General features: G+C 47.1%; 1 protein-coding gene across 2 annotated transcripts in view; it reads left to right on the forward strand.

Moving 5' to 3' along the window:
* Positions 1-26,084, forward strand: part of SH2D4B (SH2 domain containing 4B) — an 80,424-nt gene extending 54,340 nt beyond the window's left edge. The window contains exons 6-8 of one of the 2 annotated variants that reach the window (XM_069572242.1): positions 3,196-3,320; positions 19,776-19,843; positions 23,230-23,704. In XM_069572242.1, the coding sequence (XP_069428343.1) occupies positions 3,196-3,320; positions 19,776-19,843; positions 23,230-23,322 (286 nt within the window). In that variant the 3' untranslated portion in view covers positions 23,323-23,704. Of the gene's footprint in view, positions 1-3,195; positions 3,321-19,775; positions 19,997-23,229 lie in introns of both variants that reach the window. The other variant, XM_069572241.1, reaches the window with a different exon arrangement.
* The last annotated feature ends 760 nt before the right edge of the window (positions 26,085-26,844 follow it).

A 26,844-nucleotide genomic window follows, 5' to 3' on the forward strand; every position in this document is an offset into this window, starting at 1 on the left:
CTCTTCCTTTCCTGCCTCTTCATTGTATTATTGGTCTTTTTGTCATCTATTTTTTTGTTTATTGTTATTCAGTTGCTAAGTCGTGTCCAACTCTTTGCAGCCCCATGGACTATGGCACACCAGGTTCCTCCGTCCTCCACTATCTCCTGAGTTTGCTCAAATTCATGTCCACCGAGTCAGTGATGCTGTCTAACCATCTCATCGTCTGCCATTCCCTTCTTCTTTTGCCTTCTATCTTTCCCAGCATTAGGATCACTTCCAATGAATCAGCTCCCCACATCAGGTGGCCAAAATATTGGAGTTTCAGTCTCAGTAACAGCCCTTCCAATGAATATTCAGGGCTGATCTATTTTTAGGAACTCATAAAATATAGGGGAAAAGATTCTCTTCTTTGTGATAAAACATTTCCCCCCCTCAACCTGTCATTTGTCTTTTGACTTTTACGATCACGTTTCCTGTCATGCAGGAATTCTTGATTTTTATGAGATCAGAGTTTCTTTTATGTTTACTGGATTTAGAGACATAGTTAGAAATCTTCTTCCTCTTGTGCTTTTTTTTTTTTTTTTTTTTTAAGGAGACAAATAATTTGTCCTTCAGGCCCAGAAGATAGAGCTGCATGGACTGTTGCAGTCTGGCTCCAGGCTGTCTGGGTGTAGCTGTCAGTAGGGGAGAAGTGACAGCCACAGGGAGCCCCCTTGCGTGGGGTGGGGGATCCGGGGACCAGGCAGATGGAATGGCAGACCCAGGCACCAGAAGCTGTGCATCAGCCTTTTTCCTGTGGCTGCCCTGTGGCACAGGTCCCTGTGGCCTCACTGCCCTCAGCACTGCGGTGCCAGCACATGCTTGCCTGGCTCTACTGGGGGCAGACACAGGGTTGATGGGAGAGAGCTGCAGGGGCAGGAGCAAGGCTTCTGGCCAGGTGGCCTCTTGGAGCATCTCCCCCTAGCATTTACATTCTGGGGAATCAGATTCTCTACTTGGAAACAGAGGGACAAGAATGAATGAATTGTCCTTGCTGTCATGTATAACCTCCTCTTGCCTTCTGAGGACAATGAGTCTTAGAAACCAGAGGATTTTTTCTCCCCAAGCATAATTATTTACGGGGGAATGCAAGTGTGAAGGAAAAGGCTGGTGGCAGGATGGTTGTTTCATAAAGAGAAAGGGACTCTGAGGTTCCTGAGAAGCGGAAAATGCTGAAGGGTGGATACAGGGTGGCAAAGCTGGTTAGAGGCGCTCTGCCTGTGGGGAGGAAGGGATTTGGAGAACAGCCCCACTGATCATGCCTCTGAGCTGTTCAGTGGAACCTCACCCCCTGTCTTGTGTGTTAGTTGCTCGGTCGTGTCTGACTCTTTCCGACCTCATGGACTGTAGCCCACCAGGCTCCTCTGTCCATGGGGATTCTCCAGGCAAGAATACCGGAGTGGGTTGCCATGCCCTCCTCCAGGGGATCTTCTCAACTCAGGGATTGAACCCAGGTCTCCTGCATTGCAGGAGGATTCTTTACTGTCTGAGCCTCCAGGGAAACCCTGTCTTTCTTATGCAATCATTTAAAAAATCTGCAGTGTTCACTACCACGCGTGAGTACAGGGATTCATTTTAGGGCAGGAAAAATAGGAGCTCATTCTGGGGTTTGCCAGGAAGTCCTGGGCTCATCGTCCGTTTTTGTTGGTGCAGAGGAAATGCAGTGACTGCATAAGGGGACAGCTGATGTTTATTGTATAAGAGATGCTGATAGTGGTGGTGAATTCTAAATGCCAGTGCTATTAGGTGGACCAGACAGCAATGACCGTGAGAATTTGCCAGGTTTCTGTCACTCAGGTGGAAAGGTGAAAAAGTTGCAGTTGTTTAAGGTGGGCCCAAAGTCTGCTCTGCTTTAATGGAATTTTTGAGCTTCCCTGGTGGTTGAGTGGTAAAGGATCTCCCTGCCATTGCAGGAGGCGTGAGTTTGATCTCTGGGTGGGGAAGATCCCCTGAAGAAGGAAATGGCAGCCCACTCCAGTATTCTCGCCTGGGAAATCCCATGGACAGAGAAGCCTGGCAGGCTGCAGTTCATGGGGTCACAAAACAGCTGAGCATGACTTAGCGACTAAACAAGAACAAACCTTGCTCTGCAGACAGTGGTGATGCTGTTATGGGGCATATGCTGTCCAACCCTTACTGGGCTTCCTGTTAGTATGGCTCCAAGGAAACAGAATTTCTGTGTACATCCAGGAGCCACAACACAGACACAAAGACAAGTAAAATCTGGGCTTTTGTGGGAGAATATCAGAAAGCAGGGGGGTAGTGCCCCTGTTCATCTCACTCTAGGGATCTTCAGACCCGCACCAGATCTCCGGTCAAAAGTCAGCCAGCGTAGTGCCTTGCTCCTGCCCCTCTCTCGTTCCTCTGTCCTTTCCCTTTTTACTTTTTGGAGGTGAAGCTCAGCCATTTTCAGAGCAGACTGAGGCTGTTCCCTGTCCTGACACTGTGTCATAAATCATGAAACCTAGTTGGCCAAGACAGGTGTCCCCTTAGACGGCAGGGGCAGGGGAGATGAGTGGGAGATGGGGTGAGGCAAAACCAGCATCCTCTTCGGTGGGGGTTTGGGGAGGGTGGAGGACACGCACATATAATGATTTTGCTGGTATTACATTAGGATCCTTCTTCTTAGATTCTGCTGTTTATGCCCTGGCCTTTTCTCCCGCTCAGACATCCCCTCCTGTCCTATTTCCTGCTTGCACTTGTGTAACATTTTCTTTTTCTTTTTTTTACATTAAAAGAAATATCGGCCTTACCAGGCAACTGGTGGGATCCCAGTTCCCATACCAGGGACTGAACCTGAGGGACCCCTCCCCTCTCCTGGATTGGAAGCATGGAGTCTTAACCACTGAATCACTGGGCTGCCGGGAAAGTCCCCCTCCTTTAAAAAAAATTTTTTTTATTGGAATATAGTAGCTTTACGATGTTATGCTAGTATGCTTTTTTTCCCCAAAACAAGTGATAACAGTTTTCTTTTGGGGAAAAATACGAACAGCTGGTACATTATAATCTGCAGAGAGCCGTCAAGTACTTGGATTTATTTAATCCTTTCCTCAAGCGTGCGTGTGGGCACCGGGTGTTCGCGGTGGTCTGCCCGGCCCCCTCCGCCTCCCTCCTGCCCCGCCCCCTGCCCCTCCCTCCTGACTCTCCCACACTCCGTGGTGTCTGTCTCAGCAGGACCTGGGAGCGGCCCCTGCGCCCCGTCTCCAGAGAAGTCATAGTCCGCTGGTTTAAGGAGGAGCAGCTGCCTCGCCGAGCAGGCTTCGAGAGGAACACCAAAGCCATCGCGCCCTGGTTCCACGGTAGGCTGACCTTCCAGATCCCTGGGGCAGGTTTCCACATCTCAGCCTCCCTCTGGGGTTGGGGCAGAGTCTGAAGGGCCGCTGCAATCAGGGGAGTGAGGGCGTTAGACTCTGCTGATTCTGCTCTGGCTGGCGGTCTCCTGGGGCTGAGGCTGTGTTCCTGGTTGCCTGCGGAGAGCGCAGTGGAGAGAGGCCTGGTGTCTGCCCTTTCTGTGCTCACTGAATGTGCTGAGCTTGAGGCACAGGCTTTGATGTCCCCATGGTGTGTGCTGGAACACTGAGGGGCCTTCACAGAGACCCTTAGAGACCACGGCTTAGCATCTCTGTGCGGGAGCCGGCAGGCCCCCAGGGCTCCGGACGAGCACTGCCCTCTCTGCTGGGAAGGGATGAACAGAACTCTTGTGCACCACCCTCACTGCACAGCCTGCTTGGCCATCAAGAGTCCCTCAGAGGCATTTCTCTCTGGGCATTGTGACCCCCTTCCTTCTCCTGGGACTCCATATACCCAACAGGGTGGAGGGGCTCCTTATGGCTCAGAAAGAAGACAGTCAATGTTTATGCGTGGCCTCACTGTGTGTCCCTGGAGCTGGTCCCAGGGATTCCCTGCCTGGAACCTCTGTCTCAGTTATGTGTCCCTGTAGCCCTGGGAGAGCTTCCATTGGGATCACTGCTTTCCTTTCTGTTCGCACATTATTGTAATCATGAAAGCACAAACTAGCATCTTAGGTGCTTGCATAGTGTGTGACTCATAGTGTTGAGGAGGGTGTTTGTCAGGGCTATTGGCTGCTCTGCCAGGGGAGAAGGCATGGCAGAGGTCCTCAAATTTATCTTTAGCTTTATTTTTTATCCCAGTTTTAAAAATGTAATTTTTATATTATCACAGAGCAAACAGAAATGTGATTTAAGTCTTGCAATTCACACAAGTGATAAAGCATGCAGAAACGCTGCTAATACATGGACCAGCGCTATTTAGTGACAAAGTTTTCATTGATCTGTGACAAGAGGAAAGAAAAAGGCTCATGTATGGAGGGTGGCCAGCTATCTTTGCTTGGAAAGGGCTGTGTCATATTCAAAGATAATATCCTCTCCTCAGTTTTAGTGTTAACATGTCCTGTCTCTTATGAAGTGATGGTGACAGTAAGCAATGGTTATTTTTTATATATTGCCTTTGCTCAGAAAAAGGGAGGAATCCCGTGTTGGTTTCCACAATTTTGGTTTGATTTGTTGTTGTTTTTTAGTAGCTAAGTTGTGTCCTGCTATTTGCGATGCTACGGACTGTAGCCTGCCAGGCTCCTCTGTCCATGGGATTCTCCAGGCAAGAATACTGGAGCGGGTTGCCATTTCCTTCTCCAGAGGCTTTTTACTGATACTTATACTTAAAATCCCAAAGTCTGAAAGTCCTGGTATGGTCCAACTTCTTTCCCATTGTAGCAATTCCCTATAGCATCCTCAGTGGGACTCCCCCTTGCTAATCTGTACTAGAGAAGAAGCCTCCTGCCGCACAGTCAGTGTTAGGGAGTCACTGCTGCAGGTTGGCTGAGGCTCTGCTCTTGGCTGATCTTGGCTGGGCATCATCACTGGGGCGGTGGGGACTCTGCTCTGTGTGGCTCTCATGCTGCTCTTGGGACCGGCAGGCCAGCCTGGGCATGCTCTTCTCAGGAGCCAGAAAGCAAGTGGCACCATGCCAGGCTTTGGAAGCCCAGCCTCCACGCCAGCGTGCCATCACTTTCACCTCATGCCGTTGGCCACAGTGTGTCACAGAGTTGAGAAGGTGGGAAAAATACTCTGCCCCTTTCAAGTGAGGAACTGCAAAGCCATGTGTCAAAGAGTGTGAAGATGGGGAGGGGAGGAGAATTTGAGCCCATAATGCAATCTATCACAATCCTAATGTAAATCTTTTCTTTCCCCGGGGTAAGCAGTCATCATTAATTTAGTTGAATTTTAGGTGCAAAATTCAGGTGTAAAAAGGACTCTTGTGACTTTGTATTTTCTTCCCTACTGTCAAACACATGTGGATGTGTTGTTGAACCATAATTCAAAGAACAATGTGGACCGGGAGTCTGAAGATCTGCGGCCCTCTCTAGAACCTAGCAGCTCTGTGAGCTTGGGTGTGTCCTTTCAATTCCTCATCCTGACCCTAAAATTGACTCCGTGGGATATGTATGAAGATCAAGCCAACAAATGTGCTCTGTCCATGAGCACGTGAGCGTGGGTGCTGACGCCTCCCGGAGGCTGAGACTCCTCTCCAGAGACAGTCTGGGAAAGTGGACTCGGAGCACAGAGGGGGAGGGGAGGAGGAGGTGCCTCCCCACTGGGGCCGCGGGGTTCTTGATAAAAGTCTCCTCTGTTAAAAAGAGAAAAAATGTTAAGGCATTCCTCCTTTTCCTGTGTTCATTGATATGTTCCAGGGGTTCTAAGAGAGATTTCTGGTTATATAAAAATACTCATGAGAAAAGCTATTGCATGTAAGCTTGGCTTTGGGGGGAAAATATCTATTTTTGGACTTCAACATGTATCTGAAACTATTAAGAATATCCTCTGTCTAAATATTGCCTCAGTCAGAACCCATTTCTCCTCCTGAGCTTTACTTCTGAAAATCAGTCACACCTGGTTCATGGCTTATTGTCTTGGCAGCAGCCCACCGGCTGTCTCCAGAAGACTTGCCCTGAGGGCTTGGCAGGGACTGCCGGTGCGCAGTGAATAGCGGAGTTTGGGCTTGGGTGCTGGAGTGGGCCTCCCGATGGCTTGTCCTGCACTTAGGTGGGGTGTTCGTCTCTTAACTTTTTCTGACTATCACCAGGGCAGGGCACTCCCCATGCATGTAGTCGGTGCAGCTTGTAGGGACCCAGCAGTTGAGGTTGGCTTTCTGTGCAAAGCAGAAAGCCAAATATGTGTGTGGCAGGGGAACAAAGCCACCAGTCCTCAATCTCCGGAGTCCCATCTGGAAAAAGGGAGATCGTTGAGCGGATTCAGGGCTGGGAGTTCTAAAGAGACACATTTCACTTCAACAGAAGAAAGATGGTTGCAGCTGCTGTTGGGCAGAGGGGCGGCTAGAGGACTCTGGAGATGGGTGACCAGAGGGCCTTTAAGAATGTCTGTTCTCAGCGCCTGGTATGCACTGTGATTCTGCTGGTGCTGCCCCAGGACCACCGGTCTTACTCGCCGCTCAAGCTTCCAAAGTTTTCTCAGGTTGTTGGGCACATGGGAAAGGTTGGCTAGGGTGTGGGGTTAGCCACAGAGCGGGCACCTGGGTGGGAGTCTGTGGGCTAAGGAGTGAGGATGTTTTCTTCCTAAAAATGACTGTTGAGCGCCTTTGTTCTTATTTGTGTCTCTATTACTGGTACTGTCTTCAGTCCAGGAACTGAGGCTCAGGCAGTGGACACCCCCTCCTGCATGGCCCTTCCAGGAGTCCTGTGGGAGGTGGGGGAGCAGACACACCAGGCTGTCCTGCAGAAAGGCAGCCCCCAAGGAGGTGGGAAGGATTGTGCCCGTGGAGGCAGAGGGTGAGAGGCAACGTGGACTCCCCCAACTGCATGCGCTGGGAGGGTCACATCCTCTCCGAGCCGCACGGAACAGAAAGAGCTTGGCTGGCTGATCAGTACTACCCATTGGTGATCCTCCTGGCAGGCTGCTGCCCTGAGGTCTTGTGTGTTTGCCTGGCTGTGTAGATGTGCAGAGTGGTTGGATGTGCACTGTTTCAGAGGGACTCTCAACTTCTTGAGTTAGGCATGGTTAGCCCTCTACAGATAGCATCACTGATGCGCAGAAAAGCTTGAGAAATCACCCTTATTTACCCAGTAGTTAATATGGGAGCTGGGGTCGGCTCTGGCTCCCAGTGTTTGTTCCTCCATCCTGGTGGCTCCTTGAATATACAGCTGGCCAGGGAGGGAGACTGGGGCAAAAAAGTGCCTCCTCTGGATTCACAATCCTTTTACTGTGAACTTCTTTCATGCATAGCTCGAGTCCTTTTATTTTATTTAGTTTTTGGCTACACTGGGTCTTTGTTGAGGCATTTGGGGTTATTTGCTCCGAGGAAGGTGGGATCTTATTAATAGTTCCCCGACCAGGGATTGAACCTGCGTCCTCTGCATTAGAAGGCAGATTCTTAACCACTGGACCACCAGGGAAGCCCCTTTGAGTTCTTTATTTTAAATCTCACCCCTTCTCATTCCTTGGACTTTCCAGAGCAGAGCTGCCTCTAGTTCCTAACCTTGCTTGATGGGAAATCAGGGAATGCCTTGTACAGTCTTTGGGATCAATCTCGGAAGCTAGAGTGTCTGGGGCTGAGAAGGAGAGAGTGAGCCAGGCTTTTGTCCTCAGCCCCCAAGAACAATAGAAAGATAGGAAACTATGGTGAGACTTTGGAACCTGTTGAGAGGTGGCAGCCAGAATCGGGAGGGTGGGGCGGGTAGTGAGACCTGAGCACCAAATCCATGCAAAGCAAGAACTAGCTGAAGAAACCAGCGGTTGTGAAAGTAACGGTGGTGTTATGAAGATTAAGTGTGTCATATTTATAAAGTGTTTAGAACTTGCAGTAAATGCTTCTACTTGTTATATGGAATAAATAAACACGGTAGCCTTTGGAGATGCATATCAGGATTTGAAGCATGTGAATGGTGGCCTTATACCCTTAGGGTACACCACTCCTGTCACTTGGAAGTAAAGAAAAAGATGACATCAAACAACTCTTCACAAAAGGAACGTGGTATGTATTCAGCCTTCCCCACAAAAAAGTAAAAGTCTGAATTTTCTTTCATTATGAATATGACACCCATCTTGAAATCTTTTTAAAAAAGCTGTGAGGGATAACACATGGGTCATTTGGAAGCGATGGTTAGCATGTTACCATCTATCATGTCAAGTCAGATGGCTGATTTTCCTCTCTGGAGCAGAATTTGGAATGGAAAATTTCCACCAACTCTTATCCTAAATGCAAACATTTCTAAAGAAGAAAAAAAGTAGGTCGGTTGACCTACTTTCTTCATAAGTTCTTGCTTAAGCTGTTCCAACTAAGAAATAAAGGAACCTTCTTCCTTCTTTTCTTTTTTTTTAAATTGTGCACTGGCTATAGGGTCTCAAAAAAAGGTCACAAAGAAGAGTGGAATTATTTTTTGCTTTAGAAAAGCCTCGATTGTAATGGTGTTCTCAAGATTTTAACTCTTTCTTTTCCCCTAGTTCCATGTTTCTGATTTCAGGCCCTTTGTGTCTTGTCTACCTAACACTTTTTCATTTTCAGTGTTTTGCTGAGATGCACAGGTGTGGGTAACTAAAGTGTGTGGAAAGGGACAGATGTTGGAGGATCTAGATGGCTTGGATTTGATAGAACTGATTTTTTATTTTCTATTGGGATTAAATAAAAGCACAAAGTAACAATATACTGTGATTTCTGTTGTTATTGATTTAATATACTTCTGATGGTCTCATCATATTTCTGGTGGTTGCAAGAGATTCTTCCTAATTTGCTGACACTGGGGAGTTTCTATCATCGGTTAGACCCGGGAAACTGCCTTTAGGTTTTCTGTGCTCCAGGACCTGCAGTCTAGTTTCCCATGGATGCCCAGTTCCAAGCTTGTCCCATCCCTGGGATGAAGGGCTCCAGCTCATGCCAGAACCTTTTCATGGCCTCACATTTTTATGATGACAGGCATGAGATGGAAGCCTTGGGGTGTGAGGCATAGCTGCTGTCTTCCAGTCACTAATGTCTTCTAGGTCAGGGGCCTCAAGAAATGGAACACTTATGAAAATCACGGGGTGTTAACTTTGATTCAGTTTGACCATCTTTTTTAGCAGCTAGTTGTCCTGAGATGGAATAAACTACGTCCAGGAGCCCTGAGCACACCTACAGCTGAGATGTGTAAACAGAGGCCAGACGGCCCTTCAGTCAAGACAGTGAAGGCATGGCTTGTCCAGGCTGATAGGGATTAGGTCAAATCACATGACTTTTCTCCCCTACCTTCCCACCGTGAGCTCTTCTTTCTTTGCTTATCTAGAAACAAATATGGTGGCTTTGACATTTGCTAGAGAATGAAGTTTGGTTGCTATAGTATTGAGAAGCTTCCTGGAAATGACTTTTATAATGCTTATGCTTAAGTATTAAAAGTCTGTTATACTCAAATTACCTTGTTTAGTAATTAAGTTCTTTATAGAGTCGCATGTCAGAGCCATTTGCCTGTGTGTGTGCATGCTCAGTTGCTCTGAAGCTTTGCGACCCTATGGACCATAGCCTGCCAGGCTCCTCCGTCCATGGGATTCTCCAGGCAAGTATACTGGAATGGGTTGCCATTCCCTTTTCCAGGGGAGAAGGTTTGATCCCAACCCAGGGATCAAACCCAAGTCTCCTGTGTCTCTTGCATTGACAGACAAATTCTTTACTGCTGAGCCATCAGGGAAGCCCCATTTGCCTACAGCTTTCATTTAAAATAGAGAGGATGCTTTTACCTGTTGAGGTCACACTCCTCATCAGCCCACAGGAATGCACAAGGCAGGAAGGTGTCACTTGCTCTAGGTTGCAGCCTCCTAGAAACACTTCCTGCAGGCGATCAATGTGGCTAGCGTGGCTTGCAATTCATCACGAATAGACTGTCTGCCCCCCATGCAGAGCTCACAGTGCGACCAACATTTGTACAGCCACATTTCAAGCTTATTTAAATGTACAGTGAAAATGCAGTGTACTTTTCTATAATTTCTCTGATCTCATGAAGTTATCACCAACCCCTTTCACCCCTCTGGGTAGTAGGGAAAAAATAAACTCTCATCCGTTCTGTTTAGTGTCATTTTTTTCAATGTGGTCATCTTTAGTTAACTTGGTCCTTTTGGGGAGAATAGGCTTTGGGTTTGCGGTTGTCTCACCCCATTCCCTGCTTCTCTCCAAAGGGCATCTGAGTGTCAGAGTCTTCTCTGCACTTGTGGGGAGATGGACAGGGGCAGGACTGCCATGCATGTTGTCTAGACTTTGCATGAGGATGTGCAGCTGAGGGTATGAGAGAGGCCAAGATCTGGGTCCCTGATCTGCTTCCAAGTCCTGTCCCCTGCTTGGGGCCCTGTCTGTCTGGAGGAGCTCAGAGGTACCACTTGGATTGGTGGCATCCCTGGCATCAGGTGTTGCCTGATCTGCTACCATTCCTCGGGTGTACACTGGTCTGTATTCATGGGGTTTGGTTGGTTTGCCTCATGTGTGGGATCACACTGGCTTTTATGTATTAACTGGTAATTTAGTGAAAATTTCTCTTGTGCTTTGTGTCTGGTAAATATCAAACATCCAGTATTTCATTTATCCCTTGCACAATTCTCTGTGCTGTGCTGTGCTTAGTTGCTCAGTCATGTCTGACTGTGACCCCATGGATTGTAGCCTGCCAGGCTCCTCTGTCCATGGGGATTCTCCAGGCAAGAACACTGGAGTGGGTTGCCATGCACTCCTTCAGGAGATCTTCCCAACCCAGGGATTGAACCCAGGTCTCCTGCAATGCAGAAGGATTCTTTACTAGCCGAGCTACCAGGGAAGCCTGCACAGTTCTCCGGAAGAGGTAATAATAGCACTTGTTAGAGTTTGAGGTTGTTGACTTGTCTGGGCAGGGGCACTAGGGAGCAGGCTCCTGTGTAAGATATTTAAATCATTTGTTGATTACCAACATTAAGCTTCCGTTTTATGTGAGACACTGTGCTAAGCACAGGGCATATGGTGGTGAGCAAAACTGACAATTTCCTTCCCCTTGTGGCACTTACATTCACTTGCAATTGGCAGAAAGCTACCAAACCGATACACTCAAAAGAGATTAGTACAGCTACAGGCTTGCTTGATTCAGGGAGCTTGTTTTCAGCAACTGGCCTCTCTCCATCTCTCAGCTCTGTCACTCTCAAACAAGGCATCAGCCTGAGGTAGCATGCCTGCACTTGCTTTCCTAGTTTCAAATCTAGCTGAAGAGGGGACATACTTTTCTCTCAAATAATTTGTAGAGTCACTCCCAATATTCTGCCTTGTTGACTCTGGTGTGGTCACATGCCCACTCTTGAGCTAGTCATCATGGCCAAATGGTTGAGCTGTCTGATTGGCTAGGCTTGAGTCACATGACCACTCCTGGAGTAGGAAGGAGTCCATCCCATTGCAACTGGATAGACTGAGTGGGAAGGTGTGGCTCCCCCAAAGAAGCTCACCATTCCCTTGCCAGAAGATGCACAGATGGTCCTGAGTGGGCAAGACCAATGGAGGGCCACCATATTGAGGAAAGTAACTGTCCTAGTGAAACTCACAATCCAGTCAATGAGACTGGCATGCATCAAATAATGATTTTTTACTTCCAGCTGAGGTTAGTGCTACGCAAGATCCTTGTGTAGCCAGTTTCAGAAGTCATTTTGCTGGGTGGTTGTAACCCTGTCATGAATAGTGGCATCCATAATTTGAACCTGGCATGTCAGCTTAGAACAGGCAGGCAGTCATGGTATGGAATGGTGTCCCTTGTGCATAATATATCTGAAACCAAGAAGCTTGTCCAGTGAAGCCCTTGTCTCAGCACTTAGCTGTGGCTAAATTTCATTTGGAGTTATAAAAAATGAAGGCATTGGAACTCATTCATCACAATCTCTGTGGCTTCAGGATGCTCTGAGAAACTGTTGAGAAGGAAGAGCTTAATAATTCCAATCCCCTTAATGTTATCGTCTGGAAAGTGTGGCAATAAGAAAGGAAAGTCACAGAAATGAATGAGAAATAGCGGAATGGTAATGGAGGTGTTGTTGGCTGGCCGGTGAGGCGTAGCTTTGGTGAAAGCTTTAAGAAATATGCATGTCAGATAAATTGAGACCCATAAAAAGTAAAATGTCATGTCTGGCCTGCCTGCCTTTCTTCCTTTTTGGGGAGAAGCCCTAACAGAGAAATAAAAGGAGCTCATTTGGTTACTCAAGTTCGATTTGAGCTAATGATTTCAGGGACCAGAATGGAAGTGGTGGAGGGAATGGGAACTGAATCCTGGGTCTGCTCTAGGATTTGCTAAGGTGTGGATTTATGGGTCCATGAGAGCAGAGTGTCTTTGCAAGTGTGCTTGAAGTGCCTCTCCTTTCCCGGGGCTGCTGTCGATTAGTACAGAGGGAGCAAATATTTTGATAGTGAACACTGAGTTTTGGTGGTGTTTGAGAGGAATCCAGGGAAATGATTAGGGGAGGCGTCAGGAAGAATGCTCGGGGATTTGTGCCTGAGGTGCAATCATAGAGCTGAGTGGGGAGCAACAGCTGCCCCGCCTCACCGGAGCATTGGCTGCAAACTCCCACCCGTGCTGTTGACGTGCAGGTGCCAGGAGCCTGAAAGTCATCCTGGACTCCGTTGCTGTGCTGGGGTACATGTTCCCTGCGGCCTTCCCCGCCTTCTCACCCTCACCTGATGCACCCACAGGAAGCGGGGCTGCTGCCCTGAAGGGCCTCTGTCCCCTTACCTTGGCCCTGTCTTTTCTGGGCAGAGGCCCCACAGAGGGCGTTGTAGTGAGTCAGATTGCCTCTGACCCCCAGAGAAGCCTTGGGCACCTGTGGGACCTGTGGGTCAGGTCAGGTCCAACACCCTGTTCCCGTTAGTCCCCATCAAGGGCCTCCAGCTGTAGCTGGGCTTCTGCCTCAGCTTCCAGATTACAGCTCTGCTTCCTTGTGCCATTGACCCTGGTGAAAAGCAAGGCATAAAGTCATTGGAGGCCCCTGCATAGCTTTCTTCTCACCCATGTATCCCTCTTCCTTTCATCAGATATGATCCCTATTCTGAGTATTTTGTCCATCATTTCTTTGCTTCATATATTGTTTATATATTGATCTCCAAACATGAGTGTTAAGCTTTGTAAGTCTTCAGTTTAATATAAATGGAACTACACTGTATTTATTTTTCAGTTATTAGCTTGTTTTACACTTCATTGAAAAATAATGTTTTTTTTTTCATCGCATCTTCCCACTTCTGTTGTTTGGAGGTTATACCACTCTCAATGCCTGTCTTTTAGTGGTTAATTCAGATGATTTCACATGCATGCTTTGTTAATATATGTCTTTAACCTCTTCCTAAACAAATTCTAATCATCCTACTCTCAAATGATATTATCCAGTAGTTTAGTTTTATCTTTTTGAAACCCTCAAATTACCCATGATTATCGTTACTTTGTAAGTCAATATATTTTAAAAATTGACTTAAAATAGCCATGCTCATCATTTCTTCTAGCATCTCAGATTCTCTGTCTAGGATTATATTTTTTCTAAATGAGATATATCCTCTAAAATTTTCTTAGTAGTCAAACTCTCAAATTTTTTCTGAAGATATCTTTACATTTCTTTTCACCTTGAAAGAGTTTCAATCCTTTTTTCTCAGCACCCTGAAAATATTACTAACCCATTGTCCTCTGGCTTCTGTGACTGCAACTCAAGAGTCAGCCACCAGTGTGTTTATTCTCTGTAGGTAATCTGCTTTTTCTCTCTGGTTGACAAACTCCGACCCTGAGTAGTTTTGTGCCATTTCACTATTGTGTGCTGATTAATTCTCAGCATTCATGCTTCTTCTATAATTTTGACTTCTTTTTTAAACATTGTTTATGTATTTCTGGCTCTGCTAGGGCTTCATTTCTTCCCGTGGCTTTCTCTGGCTGTGGCAGGCGGGGACTATCTTCCGGGTGTGGTGCACAGGCTTCGGTACGGCTCTTGGCTTCAGCAGTTGTGGCGCTCGGGCTTCAGAGCAATCAACATTCACTCTTGAGATGTTCCCACCTCTTCAATCTCCTCTCTGATTCGGGGTGTTCAGGTTATTCATGTATTAGACCTTTCATTCCATTCTCCATGTCTCTTAATCTCTTGTGAGGTAGATTAAATTCATGCCGCATCATGTAGATGTCCCATGGGTGTGCCATTCTTGGTCTTCACTGTGACGTCTCACTCACTCACCTCTTCTTCTCTCTCACCTCATCACCACTCCTTTCCGCTCACACAGCATCTACCCCGTGTTCAAGGCGCACTTCCCATCCCTCTTCATTGCCTCTGGAAATCTTGCCCTGACTTCCAGAGGTCCCATTAATCTCCTCCTTCTTGCGTCTTTCGCAGTACTTACTGTCTCTGCAGGAGATGACATGGTGTAGAGCAAAGAGCACTGGACTTGGAGTCCGAGGCCCCAAGTTCAAATTCTGACTCTACCACTTAATGGCTCTGTGACCTTGGGTAAGTCAATTGTCTTGCTAAACTTGTGTCCTCAGCTATGAACTGACGATGGTAGGGTTGTTAGGAGACTAAACGCGATTGGGGGCCACCGAGTCCCCAGGGTACTGCCCAGTGCTGGCTTCAATATCAGGCTTCTCATGTGGCCCTTGGCCCTCCGCCTCACAATGGAAACTCTTCCTGGCTGACTAGTGGCTTGGGAGCTGGATACCAAGGTTGCAACTGTGGAAATGTAGCTGTGAAGCAACGCTTACGTGAGAAAGCCATCACTGAGTTGAAATCCCTGGCTTGTATGTCTCTAATCCGTACCCTTCCATCGATTTTCCACTCTTGAAGATTCTAGTGTCATTCCTCTGTTTAGGGAAGATCAGTAGCTCCCCCTGCCCTCAGAATGAAGTCCACAATCCTTTTAATGGTGTTGAGAGTGCTTTGGGGCCTGACCCCTTCCAACCTCTACACGTCTTTCCACTGCCCAGCTCCTACTTCAGCTCTCCCTCCAGCCATAAAGAATCATGTTCTCTTTCCTTTTGCAAACTGCCCCCTTCTCCTTGCCACTCTGTCCTAAGCTTGCTGTTCTCAGTCTAACTGGCACTTCCATCCCTGGGCTCCAGAGCTGGTGGGTTACCTCTCTGAGCCCATATTCTATGATCTTTATCACTACCAGTTAGAGTGAGCTCCTCTCACACTACATCCCCCCTACCCCCCATAAAAAATTCTGCTAATCTTGATTTTAGTCCAGAATCAAAGATTCTGGAAGGCAGGGATTATTTCTCATTCAGTGGTGACTCTCAGATGCCCAGCTTGGGGCCTGGCTCTTAGAGAGTGGTTGATAAATGTTTATTGGAGGAAATAAAAGGGAAGAAAGGAAAAGAAGGTGTTTTTGGAAATTACAGGAAAAACTACATTTCCTGTTGTCTGAGGGTGAGAACTGGCTCAGATAGAATCTGTAGCTGTATTCTCCAATAATTGTCAACAACCCTGGAGCATTGTCTGGTAAAGCTGTATCCCTTAGCAGAAGATCTTGGTTATTAGCAGAGTTAGAAAGTTTCTGTGGTCCTGATGGTGAGCTCAGTCCCTAGCCAGAAGCTGGGAGGTATGCCCTGCCATTTCCTCATCCAGGAGGTTATAGAGTGTATCAAAGGAGATGGGATGGGATGGGATATGATTAATGCTGATTCCCAGTACATGTAGCTTAAGGGTGATCTGGGAAGAGAGAGATGGAGAGCGAAGTAATGGAGAAGAAAAGCAACTGCTTTTTTCCCCAAGCAACTGTCACATCCCACAGCCACCGACTAATGCTCTTAAGGGTTGGTTTTCTGTAAAACTGTCTTTGCCATCCTGAACTATGAGGCCATATTACCTTTGGTCTTGGGACAGATTACAATTTTGAGTCATAGGAAGGTATCAAAGAGGTATCAAAGAGTTCACTGATGCTTTTTATTTGAGCTACCTGGTGAGTCCCCCATGTAGAATAGCCCAGGCTGGGGCCCAGGGACCCAAGTGGTCCCCTTCAGAGAAGGTCACCCTCAGCAGCCTCTGTGAGAGGACTGGGTGTGTGTGGTGTGGGTAGCATGGCCCAGCGGTGCTATGATCATTGCTGCCATCAGCGTGAGGTAGCATCCAGCGTAGCATGTAGGTCGTGTACTCGGTGTATCTGGTACAGATAAGTTGCATGGTATTGGGGAGTCATTACTTCTCAGATGCATTCACACGTGTGATAAACGTATTAATACATTACTGTAATGAAGTCTCAAACAATCTGAAGGCATAGGTGCTATAATCAGTACCATTTAATACACAAGGACACTGAACTGGGTTTCAGAGGGGCTTAAGTGACCTGCCCAAGGCCACCTGTTGATCAAGCCCCTGAGCTGGGATTTTATATTCACTGCTCTAAAGTAAACAAGACCCCTCCCCCCAACATCCCTGGCACTTGGAATGTAAAGATAAGGTTGCTTTTCTGTTCAGGTCATCCAAAAGCAGAAGTCCAAGAACTTTGTTGGAGGAAATGCCTTTGAAGGATGAAGGGGAGACGGAATGGGACAGGTGCGGAGAGTCTTAAGCACATGGTGCGGGTCTGACACCTGTAAACGGGCAGAGGGAAGGAAGGACGGATGATCGAGAGGAAGAGCCTGACACGGGAGTGCAGCTCAGAGGAACACCTTGGTCAGGCTGAGGGGAAGCCCCCGAGAAAAGACTGCCCAGGAGAGGAGTCCCACATAGGAGACTGTCATCCCCCATGTAGGGTCATCAGGAGGAGAGGGGGATGACAGAGGACGAGATGGTTGGATGGCATCACTGACTCAATGGACATGAGTTTGAGCAAACTCTGGGAGATGGTGAAGGACAGGGAAGCCTGGTGTGCTGCAGTCCATGGAGTTGCAAGAGTCGGACAGGACTTCCCGACTGAACAGCATCGGCATAGGATAGGCATGGTGGCTCCGGTACCCCGGACTCAGTTATAATACCCTTTGCCCTGAATCAGGCATGTGGTGTCTCCTGGGCATGGTGGATCCTGCAGGGGCAACAGCTACAGCTGCTGCTGCTTGAAGCAGCGTCTCTCTGGGAGGGAGGCTGAGCAGAGCTCATGGCTGCCAGTCTCCATCCTTGAGCTGGTTCCATCTGGTTTACTACTGTAGAGTCTGGGCAGAAGGTCATGAAAGCCCAAAGGTGAGCTGTCCCAGCACCTCCTGGGATAAAATGATTTCCGGATGGGTCAGGCAGAATGTGCAATGAATAAAGAGAAGCCAGTGGGGATAATTTGGGCTTTTCTTGTGGCTCAGCTGGTAAAGAATCTTCCTGCAATGCAGGAGACCTGGGTTCAATCCCTGGATTGGGAGGATCCCTTGGAGAAGGGAAAGGCTACCCACTCCAGTATTCTGGCTTGGAGAATTCCATGGACTGTATTGTCCATGGGTCACAAAGAGTCGGACACGACTGAGCAATTTCACTTTCAATGGGGGCTGGTTTAGGGGAGAAAGAATTGAAGGGCAGAAATGTAAGCTTAGTCTTTTTGGCTCAGAGAGGCACCTTTTTCCAGTTCAGCCACCTTGAAGGATGTTTTCTAATCCACACAAAGGTAGAGTATAGGCAACCGGCAGCCTGCGATTCCTGGGAGAGAAGAGAAATCCTTCAGTGGGGGTTCCAGGTCAGCTGGGAGAAAGCGGGCATTCGGAGCCTGGTGTCCACTGTTCTTGAGCCAGGCTTTGCCAGATGGAGGTCAGTGGAAAGATCTTTCAGGGTTTTAGATGGCAGAGAGGAGGAGAAGGGGACGACAGAGGATGAGATGGTTGGATGGCATCACTGACACAATGGACATGGGTTTGGGTGGACTCCGGGAGTTGGTGATGGACAGGGAGGCCTGGTGTACTGTGGTTCATGGGGTCGCAAAGAGTCGGACACGACTGAGCAACTGAACTGAACTGAGACGTGGCATTGTCATTTTGGTGTTACTGGTCACTTTTGCTTATTAAAAAAATCAAGTCACATCAAGTGTGTCCACCCATTTTAACTCTCCTCTACCGCCAGTCGATACTGGGCTTCAGCTTGAGGTGCTTCGAGCTGGGACAGAGGATGTCTTCTGGTTCTTCTTCTTCATAGGCCTTGGCTTCGTCTCTGTCTCCCTTTACTGACCCCTCCGCCCAGCCACCTTTGGGATCTAAGTCCTCTGGTATTGGGCAGGGAGGTGGCTGAGGGACACTGCTGAGTCTTTCGACAAATCCTTGGGATGCCCTTTTGGTTGGTCTTCTTATGGCTGCTGCTGCTTCTCCAGCTGAACCCAGCAAGGCCGTTGGGGGCATCTACCCTCCTGCATGGATGTGTGTGCCATCCTCCGGGTGCCCTGTGGTGGGGCACCCACTTCTCTCCCTCTCTCTTCCTCGTTTTCTGCTTATCCCGCCTGGCTGGAGTTGGGGTTGTTGGCTCGATTGCCTCCTGGTAAGTCCTCGGCCCCAGGAGGAAAGAGGTGGCCCACACTTGTGCTGTTGGCTCTTAGCAGGGGACCTGTGACAGTGTGGTGGCTTCTGTGTCCTCTGCTTTGGGCACAAGGAAGTCCTGCCACAACTCCTGTGAAGCAGGAAAGATCGGGGAAGGGAGAGTCCCTGCATGGATCATGGCAGAGGCCCTGGGGGTGCGGTGGTGGCGGGTTGAGTGACAGTGTGCAGTGCCCTCAGGGTCAGCGTGATGAGCAGCCCAGCCACCTTCTGCCCTCTGCTGTGTGACTGTCAGAACCCTGCTGAATGTATGTAGATGGTAAATAAGTGGGTGTGGAAGGGGACATTGTGTTGCAAATTGACCTTTCCCCCAAATAACAGAGAGAGCAGGAGCCCACATTCCCACAGCTCTTCTGTTTATGAAATGAGTTTTCAACTCTTGGTCTCACTTGAAAGTCATAACATGCCCTTGAAATAGATAGGTTAAGACAGTCATTTAAATGTTAAGAGGCATTGGAGAGGTTGAGGGCTTGGCTGAAGGTCCCGTAGGCTCGTGCTGGCAGGAGTGCACAGGCAGACTAAGTCTCTCTCTCCTCTTCCCACCACCCTGCCCTCCAAAGCCTGACCCACCAGACACATGGCCCCTCCGGTACTCCCCAGAGGAGAGCAGCTCCTGAAAAGCCTTTCAGGGGATTGACACTGATGCACAAATACCTCTGAGGCCAGACCTGACTGTCATGCTCTGGTGAAACCACATTGTGTAAAACTGCAGAACCTGAGAATGTTTTGTTCTTTGAGCTGAAGTGGTGCTTAATTCTGTGCCCCTATTAAGAAACTGTTTGCCTTGTGTCCATAGATAGACAGAGGGAGTCTTTTTACTTCCCAAGAGGAGCTGTTGTTTTCAGGCGCTCACTCACAGGTACCAGAGAGATAGCCAGGGTAGTAACCATAAGCCATTCTGGCCTGTTCATTAAAGCAGGGCTCTCAAGGATCTCCACAGGGCAGTGTTTGTTGACTTGTATTTGTAATCCATAGACGCTAAAATTCCGGCTCATTGCTAGTTCTTTGCTTGCCCGATTTTACCCAGTTAATCCAAATTAGTGTGGCTTAATTTGGAGGAAAACATGCTAAACTGGGTTCTTAGTAGAAACTCTGACCCCAAGCTCACCGCCGCTAGTTGCTCTGGGCCAAGAGGTCCCCTCACTGGAATAAGGGAAGTGCTGGACAGCTCCTGAGGCTCCCCTTTTCTCTAGACCTTTCACAGAGGCTGAGCGGCAAGGATGAGAGGGGAAGCGTGGCGGGATGAGAAAGGGGTTGCAGAATCCGCAGACATTTTTTTCTTTTCTTTTCTTTTTTAAACCAGGAATTATCAGCCGAGAAGATGCCGAAGATCTCCTTGAGAATATGACCGAGGGTGCATTTCTGGTCCGGGTCAGTGAGAAAATCTGGGGTTATACCCTCTCCTACCGCCTGCAGAAAGGGTTCAAGCATTTTCTTGTGGATGCCTCTGGGGATTTTTACAGCTTCCTGGGAGTGGACCCCAATCGCCATGCGACACTCACAGATCTCATTGATTTCCACAAGGTATTCCTCTTAGGGTTGCTGATGTGGGGGAGGGCAGGAAATGCCAGGCTGTGGGCTTTCTAAGAGATGAGGATGCAGGGTGAGCAGGCAGCCCCAGAAAGTCTTTAGGATCACAGGGATCTAGACCATCCTGATGGGAGAGACCAGAGATTGTCTAGACTAGGCTCTGGAATTGCTGCTCTTCTCTGGGCAACTCTCTACTCATGTGGCCATCTCCAACCCTGGTCCGCAGGCGTGTTCTCACCTTGAGTACCTGAGTGAGAAGGGGGCTGGCTGGTTGACTTGTCTTCTGTCCAGGCCCATGTCTCACCCCCTGCTTGTTCCAGGATGTCCCTCTTGAGCGTGTTCTAGACAAGCCTCTGGCAGCTTCGTAGGTTTAGCTGAGGTTGAGCAGGCAACCTTGCAGTTAGGGAAGCTTTTCTGGTGCCTCTTGTTCCAAATACAGCCTTACCACTTAGTGTGTGACCTCAGGCAGTTTCGTTATTCATGCTGAGCTGAAGTCCCCTAACTAGGCAAACAAATGTCTTATAAATAATACTTAGCTTGGCCCCTGCGAGTCTTCCATGGGGACTGTATGTAACAGAGCCCTATGACTGTGAAGCGGTATGCACAGTTTTGTTTCCCACAACTCTATTTGTTATTTGTTCGCCTGCCGGGGACCTCACATTAAAAAAGATGTTGCCTTCCAAACAGTGTGTATAAAAAGAAACAACTTTTGTGTTAACGTGGCTTCAGTACTACCTGTGGGAAAGCCAGCAGTGGAGCTCAGTGACCCAGAAAGGTGGGGCTGTGACAACACCGGGGTCCCCATCTCCCTGAGCTTCCCAGGTGTAGAAATGTTCACAGAATTCCATGGCCATCTCACTGGGTTTTTGCTATAAAAGGGACTCTGGAATTCGTATTACTGTTTCTTCACAATGTCCCCAGGTCTCTAGGGCAGCTCTTAACTTCAAGCAAAGCGTGTAGAAAACTATCCAATTACAAATAGCTAGATGCTGGGAGGAGAGAACTGCCTGGAAAACTCGGTTAACCAGACTTTCTCCTTACATTTCAGCCCCAGGACAGAGGAAGGAGGGGTGTGTGGATGTTGGCACCGTCTCTGTTTTGAGCACGTGCCTGTGGCGCTCATCCGTGATCCACGTTGTATTTAACTTTCATCGTGGCGCTGGCTCCCCAGGTAGTGCAGTTGTGAAGAATCTGCCTGCCAGTGCAGGAGACGCAAGAGACGTGGGTTCAGTCTCTGGGTCAGGAAGATCCCCTGGAGAAGGAAATGGCAGCCCACTCCAGTATTCTTGCCTGGAGAATTCCATGGACCGAGGAGCCTGGTGGGTTATAGTCCGTGGGGTCACAAAGAGTTGGACATGACTGAGCGACTAACACTTTCACAGTGTATCCTGAATGGGTGTTTTGAAAGCATAGTCCCTGAAATCAAGCTACAAGTTTTAAACCCCAGCTTCGTTACTGTGTGTCACTTTGGGCAACTATTCAAATTTGGGACCTTAGTTTCTTCCTCATTGTTGTTTAGTCGCTAAGTCATGTCTGACTCTTAGTGACCCCATGGACTGTAGCCTGCCAGGCTTCTCTGTCCACGGGGATTCTCCAGGCAAGAATACTAAAGTGGGTTGCCATGCCCTCCTCCAGGGGATCTTCCCCACCCAGGAATTGAACTTGCGTCTCCTTCACTGGCAGGTGGATTCTTTACCACTGAACCACCACGGAAGCCCTTCCTCCTCAGTAAGATAGGGTTAATAATAGTCCTCACCTCTTCAAGGCCAGGAAGGTTTCAATGAGACATCACTGTGTAAAGCACGAAAACACTATGCCTTACATTTGTATATTATCAGGACATGCTGGTTGTTGCTGACATGTGTCTGTGGGATCTTTTGATGTCCAGGCATGCACCGCATCCTTGGTGTGGATGTATCTTACAGTTTCGTCCTCCACCCTCCTTTTGCTGGTCGCTTTTGTAGCTTCCAGGTTTTTATGATCACACACAGTGCTGTTTGTGTCACTTTGGGCACACGGGCAAATCTTTTTCTGGGATGGATCCCTCAAACTGGAATTGCTGCCTTCAAGACTATGCACATTTTACTCTGTAAAGATCTGCCAGACTACCCTCCTAAAATGTAGCGCCAATTCATGCTTCTTCCAAAACTGTATGAGGCTGTTCCCCCACACTGCTGCCAGTACTGGGGATTATCAGTCACTTTAATTTTTTCCCACCAGATGGGCAGACAATGTATCTCACTGTTGTTGAGCTTGCATTTCTCTCATTACCACTGATGCTGAGGATTTGTTCACATGTTTAATGGCCACTTGGATTTCTTCTGTGAATTATCTGTTTCTATCCTTTGTCCATTTCTCTACTCAGGTGTCTTTTTCTTACTGATATTTGATGTGTCAGTTCTCCTGGCGACTAAATTGCTCTTTAGTTACGTCCCTTCCGCTCTCCAGGTCTTCTATGGAAAAAAAGTGTTGAATTAAATGGGCGTCCCTTTCATTTCCAGGTTCTTTAATGGTTCTTTTATTTCATAATAGTCCATTCTCGTTTCATGGGTGATTTATCTTCTTATTTCACTGAGGAATTTAATACATATCTCTGAAAGACTCTTTGTTTTATAAACCTGATATTTTCTTGGGACTCATTTCGATTGTTTGAGTTTGGCATCTTTCTTTTATGGTTATGATTTTCCTTAAATGTTTATAAGTTTTGGGCTTTGAGGGGAATCTTTGAACTTTGAAATTCCTATTTGTTCATCTGTGGATACAGTTCCTGCTTCTCAAATCCAGCCTCTTCATGTGGTGAAGGTTGGAGTTGACAGTGAGTAGCTCATCTTTGGGAGTGGAATTGTCTGAACTGTTTGGATTGCTTCGGCTTCCTCTCCTCACGTCCTCACCTGCCTGAGGCACAGACTTCTGCCATCTGGGGTTCCCCCAACCTGCCCACTGACAACTTGTTCTCCCCCCTGCCCTACATTCACTCCTCTGACAATCTCATCACATATTGATTTTGGTCTTGCTTTGTTGGTGGGCTTCCTTCTTATTTTCCCATGCTTTTATAGGTTTATTTCTTTTTAAGAGCACTTTTTCTGTCATTTCTATAAATTTGAATGAGGAGGAGGGAGATACATATTCTTAGTCTTTCTATCTTGAACCAGTCTCTCTCTGGTGGACATTTATTTCCTTTTTCTAATTAAAAGTGAATTTTCCTTTTTTTTTTTTTTCCTTTTTAGGAGGAAATTATCACTGTTTCAGGGGGAGAGTTGCTGCAGGAACCCTGTGGACAGAGGGACAGCCCACCAGACTACCATCTGTTGTTTGAATGATTTTTTTTCCCCCTTCTCAATTGGACTTCATTGGGCATCCTGTTTTTGAACTCAAGAACTTCCCAGCTCAAATCCTTATGGCCTTCTGGAAGATCCACTAACACCCAGAGGAACAAGTGGATTAGTGTATTCCAACAAATATGAACTATATGGCGTACGTGTTGGTGGTTCCTGACCCAGGACAGAAATTGCTAATAGCTGATGCAGCTCTTTCCTGAAAAATTTAGATACAACCTCAGAAAATAAAGCCATTTTGTCAGGGCTGCCCTAAACTGAGCTCCTAGAGTACACGGTCATGTTTTAATTAACCAAATAATTCCAGTGCCGAACTCTGAATTTAACCTATGGTAGATGTTCAATAAATGTTTGTTGAATGAATGCACTTCTTTTGAAAGTTTTCCAACACTTGTTAGCAATGATTTCTAGTAAGTTCTGTTTGTCGCTGTTTATAAAGTCATGGAGATTAGGGAAGAAATATTGTAAAGGATTTATATGGAAGGCATAGGTACTGTATTTTAAATGATATTCATTCTCATTGATATTATCATTGGAATTACCTAAGGCTTCTGAGCCCCAGCTTCCGGAACAGATGACTTTGCCCTGCCTTTGTATTCCTTCTTCTTCTGCAACCTCTCCTTTTTCTTGGAATCATATCTTGGCCTCAGTTTTGCAATATTGAGGCAGTGGTTTCATGTATTTCTACAGATGTGCCTAAGCCCCAAGGAGAATTAAAAATCCAAGGATGGTTTGTAGACCTCTGATATGGCCTTTGCTTTCTAGCATGTGGTCCTGTTTATGCAGGTTACTCAAATAATTAGCTCTATCCTCACAGTCCTTTTGATTTTGATTTTACTCTCCATTTATACTGGGCTTCCCAGGTGGCATTGGTGGTAAAGAACCTGCCTGCCAATGCAGGAGACATAAGAGACATGGGTTGTATCCCTGGCTCAGGAAGATCCCCTGGAGAAGGAAATGGGAACCACTCCAATATTCTTGCTTGGAGAATCCCATGATAGAGGAGCCTTGTGGGCTATAGTCTATAGGGTCACAAAGAGTCAGACTCAACTGAAGCGACCAGTATGCATGCTCGCATGCCTGTTTGTACTGAGTATGTTCTATTTATACTATGTTTATACTGAGCACATTCTTCTTATTAACAAGAAGACTCTCCAGTAACTCCTCAGTAACTTTCAGCATCGGTGTCTTTGTATGCTCATGCTTCACATTTATGGATTATATGTATTTGTATATGACATGTTATCATGGGAATTTTATAGGCTGTAGAATCAAGCAGACTTGGGTTCAAATCACACCCTGAACCTGACTAGTATTATAATGCTGGCAGTATTGTATTTGGTGGGAGTAAAAGGATGAATGGACTCTGGCCATCGGTGAACTGGTCACCTTACTTGATAGCCGTATCAATTATCTCTCATGCTCTATTCCACCACTGACCTCAGCTGTTCCTCAGATCACCTTGGCTACTTGCTACTTGTTTTGCTCCAGTCTCCACCACTAAAACCAGTTCTGGGTGGGCTCTGCTCTTCCCCACCATGTTGATCAGCTTTACGTGAGCTTTGGCCAATGGCGTGTGGCGCTATGGGCTGTTCTTCTGTTACTGCAGAGGCATTGAGACACCATGTGACCAAGGAGAGCTGGGAAGTTAATTCCCCATGCAGGGAATCCTGGATCAATAGGAGACAGAGGCTGCTGATCAGCTCTTCTCCCTTCCTCCTCCCTTCTGCATGGACTGTACCACGAGGCAGTTCTCCTTATGCAAGACATATTAAGACAGTCTGATAAGACCAAGCAGCTGGTCATGACTAAACAAGCAGTAGCTGGATCAGTACCATCCCCTCCATCTCTGCCTCACTTCTGCTTTTTGTTTTTTTATTCTCTCCTGGTCCCTCAGGACTTTGTTCCCATGTGAAACAGCAGCACATAAGCATGTGCCGCAGGCTTAGCATTTTGGGGAAGCCAGAGTAAGGATCCATCATACAAATGTGTTTTATAATATAAAATCTGCATCCTGACTCCATGGCCTCCCTCGTATTTCACTGCATTGCAGGGGCCCTGAATGGATGCAGGAAAGTGATTGAGAGAATCGGCTTTCTGAACTTCAAAGTGCTTTAAAACCTGATTGTTATTATTATTATAATTACCTTCTTTCTATTAGACTCTGAGGAATCAAATTAGAGTTTTGGCTGCCATTTAACTAATCATATGACGCTGTTCATGTCATTTAACCTCACTAAAGTTCAGTGTAACTGAGAAGAGAATTTCCTATATGGCTGTCACTAGGCCTCTTGGCAGGTCAGTCAAATGATAAGTATAAGAGTTCTGTGAAATGGAAGGTATTGCTGGTGACAGCTTGGTTTAACAGTGACAATAATTTCAAGTGTCGAGGGGATAGGATGTGATGATTTGCGAGGTGTTAGAAGGAACTAACAGGAAGAAACTTCTATTCAGCAGCAGCTTTGAAAGCAGATCAGGATGGGCTGAGAACTCGATTCCCTAAGCTGTTGTTCCTGTCACCCCTAATTAACTTGTGAGAGACAACAGCTGAGTTTCCCATGCCCAGCACATTTATTTCCTTTTATTTGGGGCCCGCATTTTCTGCATGTCTCATAGATTTTAGGTTTTACCTGGCCTTAAAATAAATTCCTTGTAAGTTGTCCTGCAAATGAAATTACTGTCTGGAAAACTGCAATCTCATCTTGAGAGTTTTATTATGCTAATAAATGTCAGGATTCTCAAATAAAGGAATTGCCTATTTTTTTCCCTGAGGCCTACAAATATAATGAAAAACAGTCAGCCAGCTACAGGACTCAGCAGAAGGGAAATTTACAATCCACAACTAGAAAGAGAAGTTGTAAAAAAACACTGTGCAACTTAATGGAGGATAAATTTCAAAGGATGAAAGAGGAACTTGGGGTAAAGATTTGGGGGAAGGTCCCTGTGTGTGGAGTTGGAGCTGCACACTGTCGGGGGAGGGGATATGTAAGGAACAAGGGCTGCGAAGAGCCACTGAGGGGGAATCCTTAGATGGGGCATGTGTTTGGATTTCCCTGGTGGTCCAGTGGTGAAGACTCCATCTTCCAATGCAGGAGGTGTGGGTTGGATCCCTGGCTGGAGATTGCAAATGCCTTACAGCTAAAAACCTAAAACATAAAACAGAAACAATATTGTAACAAATTCAATAAGATTTTAAAAATGGTCTACGTGTAAAAAAAATCTTGAAAAGATAAAAAAAACAAGAAAGGACACGTTGAATAGGAAGATCTGAGTCCCTGGGGAGCATGCCCCCTTCTGTACCCTTAAATCCTTCATTATCCTCAGGATAAATTTGGAGGCAGAAAGACCTTTGTTTCGTGACTCTAAACAAGTGTCTCCAACTCTTGGGGCCACAGTTTCTCCACAATGGCTGGTCTCAGAGCAGTCAGTCGCTGGGAAAAAAACACACGATTCTGTAACAGTGATGACAGACTCTGAGTTCTGTGTGTGAGTGTAATTCTCACAACC

This window comes from Ovis canadensis, chromosome 25 (assembly GCF_042477335.2).
Source record: "Ovis canadensis isolate MfBH-ARS-UI-01 breed Bighorn chromosome 25, ARS-UI_OviCan_v2, whole genome shotgun sequence".
NCBI classification, from domain to species: Eukaryota; Metazoa; Chordata; class Mammalia; order Artiodactyla; family Bovidae; genus Ovis; species Ovis canadensis.